This window comes from Lathyrus oleraceus, chromosome 3 (genome assembly GCF_024323335.1).
Source record: "Lathyrus oleraceus cultivar Zhongwan6 chromosome 3, CAAS_Psat_ZW6_1.0, whole genome shotgun sequence".
Taxonomy (NCBI): Eukaryota; Viridiplantae; Streptophyta; class Magnoliopsida; order Fabales; family Fabaceae; genus Lathyrus; species Lathyrus oleraceus.
Genome location: NC_066581.1, coordinates 496369291 through 496376024, shown reverse-complemented (window position 1 = coordinate 496376024; position 6734 = coordinate 496369291). Strand labels below are relative to the sequence as shown.

Sequence of the window (6734 nt, the reverse complement as noted above, 5' to 3'; positions counted from 1 at the left end):
CAGAAAAATACCCAAAACAGCATTAAGACAAAATATAAAGAGAAAGCACATGCTCAGGTTACCGTTTCCAGATTATAGCATCAAACAGGACAACCCGATTCTGAGCACAAAAAGCACTTCCAGGAAGTCTCTTTATTGAATCCTTGGATACCAAATCGAAACCCTAATTTGGGAAACATAAATAGAGAAAGAGGAATCAGTGAGGGGGGCGAAAAAATTGGGAGGCAGAACAAAAACACCACAAGAAAACCCTAATCCCGGAATCAAAAACAAACCTGTTTTGAAGAGGCGGAGGAGTGAGGTTTGAGCTTCATCGTTGCCGTCGTCACCGCCGAAGGTGAGCTTTTTTTTTGTTTCAGCCATGGATTCTTGCATGATTGAGTGAGATGTGAGCGATTGGGAACGAGATTGAGAGAGACGCGATTGAGAGAGGGGTTTGGTGTGAGTGAGATTGTGAGAGAAACGTGAAGTTGAGAGCGAGAGAGAGATTTGATGAGAATGAGGAAACAGGAGAGAGTCTTCGTGAATGAACTTTGAGTGTTTCAAAGAATGTTTCTGTTCCCAAATTTCTTTTATTTACTTTTAAGAAAATAGCATTTAAAATATGATTAAAGACCATTTACCTTTGGTATTCCTTGGTATTAATTTTAATTATTGGTAATGTTGTTTAGTGCACCTTTTAATTTCTCTTTGGAAACCCAACAACCAGGCGGCTGGGTTTTTTTTTGGTAATCCAACAGACCTTTATTATTATTATTATTATTTTAGTTTCTTTTTTTTTTTGGTTCCAATCTAGTATGGTTTATATATTTAAGTTGTTATTTAAATGATAACTAATCATAATTGGTCTAGTGGAGAGGGGGTAGTTTCATGGTCTTTAGTGGAGTGGGTTTGATACCTATATGTAGCATTTTATTTCTTTTAGCATTCATTTTTTATGTTTATGTTTTATTATAATTTCTCCTATACTCATGGTTTCATTATTGTTTAATAACACAAATTTGTTTTCTTTTAATTTCATCATCCATTCAAAACCGCTTTAAACTATTAAAAATCATTTTTTCTCGATTCAATGTCGAGCCCATTTCCATACCCTTGTAAGTCGATTGCTTTTTAAGCATCGCCATCAACCTCACATAGCTTACTCTTGGGCTTTCTTACAATGAGCCGGTTCCCTTGCACTTACACTCATACTTTGCATCATTTGTTGTTTGGGCCCGATTTAATTATTTCATGATTTTGAATCCCCATTTGACAAAATGTACCCCCACTTCCCCGATGTGTAATAATTTTGTACTGTTTTATTTCTTTATTTGTTTGACTGTTTAGTTAGATACTAACACAAGAATAAAATCAACCAGTTCAAAAAAAGATCAAAAATAATGACTCGATCCAACATCGAGTATTTTCTCAATAAGCAAATCAATTCATTTCTCCCTCCTATTCTATTCCATTTCTTTCAAACTTTCATCAAATGCTTGATTCCACGTCAAGCCATTTTTTCCAATAAAAACTCAAAAAATATTAATTCATAGTTAAGACCTTTTCAATAAGATGGAAGTGGAACGTGGTGTATACCATGCACTCCTGAGGCTAGGATTCGAGATGTATATCTCGCTCATCCAAGTTCTCGCCATTGTCTAAAATTGTCAATGCGGTTTCTTCAAACCCTTTCTCAATCAAATTCCAAAAATACTTAATTCCTATCTTAACCTCTTTCAATAAAGATGGAAATGGAATATGGTGTATACCGTGCACTCCTGAGGCTAGGATTCGAGATGTATATCTCGCTCATCCAAGTTCTCGCCATCACTCAAAATACATCCAACCAATCAAACTCTTTTCTCGCCGCCGTGCGACTAATCAAAACCTTTTTTCATAAATGAAAGACATATTGTCTTAAGGTGATGCAAAACAATATTTCGGCCACAATTGTTGAGTAGAGATAAATGACGCTTTTCCGAATGTAGATTTATAAATCCGTTCGATGTGTGGTATGCGTCCACTCCTCATCTGTTTTGGGTAAACCAATGTTTTCGTCGATTAATACAGTATAGCTTTCGCTAAAATCGACCAACAAACAAACATTTTTCTACCCAGAACTTTGTAAGCCTTGATTTCTCTTTTGAGATACGTAGGAGCAGGATTTATAAATCTTGTCAGGCCCACTAATAAAAAACTTAGGTTTATTCCTTCGTCCAAAAATCCAAAAATATTCTCCTCTCTTCTATTCTTTCCTACTTAATAACTTGAAAAGCCTAACATTTCAACTAACAATTAATGCACACAACTGACCTAATGGTTCCCGTTGAGTACAACGAACGTGAGGGGTGCTAATACCTTCCCCTTGCGTAATCGACTCCCGAACCCTGATTTGGTTGCGACGACCATAATCATTGTCGTTTTGTTTCTTGGGATTTATCGATATTTCCCCTTTCCTTTTTAGGAATAAATAAAGTTCGGTGGCGACTCTGTTCAGTCCATCATTGCGAGCGTGCGATCGCGCTTCGCTTTGAAGTCGTATCCCCATTTTTTGATGAACATGAAAGTTGTTCATATAATTTTTAGGAACATTTTTTATTTTGGGGTCATCTTCATTTCACAAACACATCAAAAATTATAGCTCACTGAACCTCAACTTAGTCAGATGACTTGACTGGTCAACTTTTCAAAGTCAAACTTCCAATCTTGATGAATAAGTGATTGAGGGGCCTCAAATAGGCTCATATATGCATAAAATGATAAATGAAAGAACTTTCCTTGGTTAAATTTGATCATAGGTTGAGATTGCTTCATGGGCAAGGCACAATCAAAGCATTGTGAAATTAGGGTTTCCTTGGGAAACAATCTTCAAGCCCTTTGGGTTATCTTGATCAAATTGGCAAATTGATATAATTAGGAGACATCTATGATGATTAGGAACTTTGTGGACCATTGCCATGCTTTTTCTCATCTTCATCTAGCCATTGCATTAGGCTTAGGAGCCTCCTAGGAGCATTGTGGAGCACATGATCGCTTGAGTTTCAAAACAAAAAGAGTTAGTGACATATTTTTGTGCTTTTAGTTAGTAATCAAATAAGAAAAGCAATAACATACAATGCAAGTATGCTTGGTGATCTCAAATCACTCAAACAAGTCCCAACCCTAGGGTTAAGGAGCCAAACATGCTATGATCCTTGAGGCAATGCACTTGTGCAATAACATGATGCCATGAGGGATCTTAGGGTCAAAATTAGGGTCTTACACCTACGCACAAGATTCGTTTTTGGGTGGGATATGGTTTTGAACGCGCATTTGTTTGCAAGCTGTCATAAAAATTGAAAGTTGAAAAAAGATAAAAACTTAAAATAATAGTAAATTTAAGTTGAAATAGTAATAAATGTAGAAGATGAAAGTTAAATAACAATATCAAGAATAATATGATTAAAATGAAAAAATATTGAAACTTATATTAGACCAATTATCGTTTTTTTTTACAAATAAGACATTATTTTATAAGAGAGAAGATAATTTTTAAATATCTACTCTATCTTTTTTATTAAGTTCCCTTAATCTTTTTCACATATTTGAAAAATACGATTGATAAATATCTATTATTCAATATTTGGATCAGTAGCAAAGTTGTTTCCGTTTATAGGCACACCAATTGGTCAATTTATTATATTTTTGTATACTCTATTAAAGGCACAACAAATTTTTAGAGTCCAAAAAACTATCAGATGATCTAATGACAACTCAGTATGGCAATCACTTCGGCCAAAAGGGTTTTACCACAACCAGGAGGACCATAAAACATAACTTCTTTGGAAGGTGACATTCCAAACTTCTCGAATTTCTCAGGGTGTTCCACTGGATATTGAACATTCTGCAAAAGAGAGAAATTATATGAAAACCAGAAGCTGATTCAGCACCAACATAACTATGGGTTTCCTTAGCAATCTTTTCTAAATCAACATGTAGATTAAACAGAAGAATAAAAAATCAGATTACATAATGTCAAATAATTAGACCACATAATGTCCAAATCAAAACACAACTAACGGGGGAAGATTCAATCTCACATCTTCTGAAAGCTTCATATTTTTGTATGGATACCAAGAACCTCAACACATCCAACTTCATATGGTACACCAACTTTGATGCTGTAAAAAGAAAATAGTATGAGATTGAGTAAAACTTTACAAATATTAGTTGAATCGTACAAAGAAAACAACATTATTCATGAACATGGTCATGTCATGTTGTAAAATTGTGATTATTTAAAATAAAAGTAGAGGTTATTTCAAAGTTCGAGCATAAACGTTATGTGAAGAAGACACATTACATATTGTTATCAGTGACATCAAAAACAAAATACAAAAAACATATCAAGCCTAGACTTCAAACATGTAATTGTAAACAGTGTTAAAAAAGATATCTAATTGAAAATCTTTATCTAATATGGATTTTCATATTTGAGCACGAAACAACAACAACATATCAATGCAACTCTGAGCAGGAAGCAACACAAGAAGATAGAACAAAAAACCTAAAAATCAAAATGCTAGAGGCAAATCTATACAAAACTATAAAATTTGCAATCACTTCGGTTAGGGCTTCGAAATCGATATTGTTGATAACAATTTTGGATTTATTTTTTTGGAAAATCATCATTACGATTTATAAGAGAGAGAGAGAGAGAGAGAGAGAGAGAGAGAGAATATTGAGAAGAAAGGAAGAAGAGAGAGAAAAGAAAGAGAAAGAAGACAAAGAGAAGAAAGATAAGAGTCAGAAATGGTAAGCAGGTAAGCATAAAGGGAGAAAAGAAAGAGGATAAGTGACCTAAAGTTAAATTTTGAAAAGAAAAGAATTGTAATAAAGCCATATGACATCATCAATAGAATACAATCTAATCATCGGAAACATAAACAATAAGTATGTAGTTGGAATATAACAATGTGACATCATTAGTTGTAAAAAATAATAGTTGGACCAAAATTACCCTCATTTTAATGAGATATCAGATTTATAGAAAATAGGCTATAGAGAATTTTCTTATATTATAAATAAATACATGATATTTAAAATGAAAATCACAATTACAAACTTGAAAATAGGAGTCTAATAAGATTTAATAAGGGTTAAAATATTAGATGAATGGTAGTCAAAATTAATAGTAGAGAAGTGTCCCAAGTCTTCTATTTTCTCTAACCAAGTATGATCCCACCCATCCAACTGTGAAAAATTAGGAGGTGCATTGAACTGTTACACCGCTACCGTACCGGAAAATTTCCCGTCATCCTTATCCTGCGCATACCGCTACTCCCACTCTAACCGTCATGGCGGCTATACCCGAAACACACCCACCGCCGCCTGAGCCTCCAATCACATCCTTACCTGAAACCGTACCGGCAACAACAGCACAACCAAACGCCAATATCACCCTTCCTCCCACGTTAGCTCCGAAACGGCGACGTCGTCCGAGCGTCCGCTTAGGCGAAATCGGCGACCAACACGGCATCTCACGCCTCCATAACCATCCGCCGTGGAGCTGGCGACTTTCAAAGGAATCTTCCAGAACATCCAAAGCCCGAACAGTGACGAATCGCGCGAATGAAATCATCGATTTCGGTAACGACCGAAGAGGTAAAGCAAAACGAGGCTCAACGAAACGGTTGAGGTCGGATTATGCTCCGAAACCGATCGTCGAGAACGGATGCAAAAAAGTCAAAAATCTCGATCATGATCACGATCTTGATCGAAATAGTCCTGCACATTCTGTAGATGCGAACGGGAACGGGAATGGGAACGGGAACGATTACTGGCACGCAAATCTTCACAACGATAACAGAATTAGGGTTTCGGAAAATGAAGGTGTTGAATCAGAATCAAGGGAACAAAGAAAAAACGAAGGAGTTTGGTGCTGGTTATTTGATTTAGGGTTGAGTAGGTATGCTCCAATGTTTGAGATTCATGAGGTGGATGATGAGTTACTTCCCATGTTGACATTGGAAGATCTCAAGGATATGGGAATTAGTGCTGTTGGTTCAAGAAGGAAGATGTATACTGCAATTCAGAAACTTCGAAAAGGGTTTCCATGATCATGATTCATTGCATCTTGTGATAAGATCCATCTTCAACCTATGTAAGTATGAATGTATATATGTATGTATCATGTATGTGTAATGTATAGTATTAGTTATGTATATGTGTGTAATGTGTAGAAGAAGTAAGTAGCCGGGTTTTAAATAGCGGTTGCGGCGATCACATTACAGTTTCGAAAACATATAAAATAGATTTTTGCAGCTGGAATTGTGGTCCCAGACCTTTATTTAAAACCCTGGTAGTTATTTTTTCTTGACTTTATATGTTTTCATGTTTTGTGGCTTGAAATTGTGAATAGAAAGAAATGTACCCATGTAAGAGGTTTTTTTGTTGTTGTTGTATATCTCATGTGATTAATAGTGAATTGGCATCGCGCCGTCTTTACTTTTGCGGTTGGAAGTTGGAACCAACCATGGTTTTAAGTTGTGATCGGAGATGCAGTTGCGGGTGTTGCGACTGCGGTCATTGCTGCGATTACATTGCGGTCGTTGCAGTGTGAGTTTTCATTGGGAGTTGTTTGAAACACACATTTGAAAAGAACTCCATATTATGATTTTTCATTACATTATAAGTAAATTGAGTTTTGAGGTTGTGAAATTTTGAGTTTTGATGAAAATAACACGAGTGAAATTGCCTGATGCGGTTCCTAA

At 35.6% G+C, this 6734-nt stretch overlaps 1 protein-coding gene across 1 annotated transcript; it reads left to right on the top strand.

Moving 5' to 3' along the window:
* Positions 1-5079: 5079 nt before the first annotated feature.
* LOC127128360 (uncharacterized) lies at positions 5080-6468 on the top strand. The gene has a single exon (XM_051057612.1). The coding sequence runs from the start codon at positions 5319-5321 to the stop codon at positions 6078-6080; it is 762 nt and encodes a 253-aa protein (XP_050913569.1). The 5' UTR covers positions 5080-5318; the 3' UTR covers positions 6081-6468.
* Positions 6469-6734: the final 266 nt, after the last annotated feature.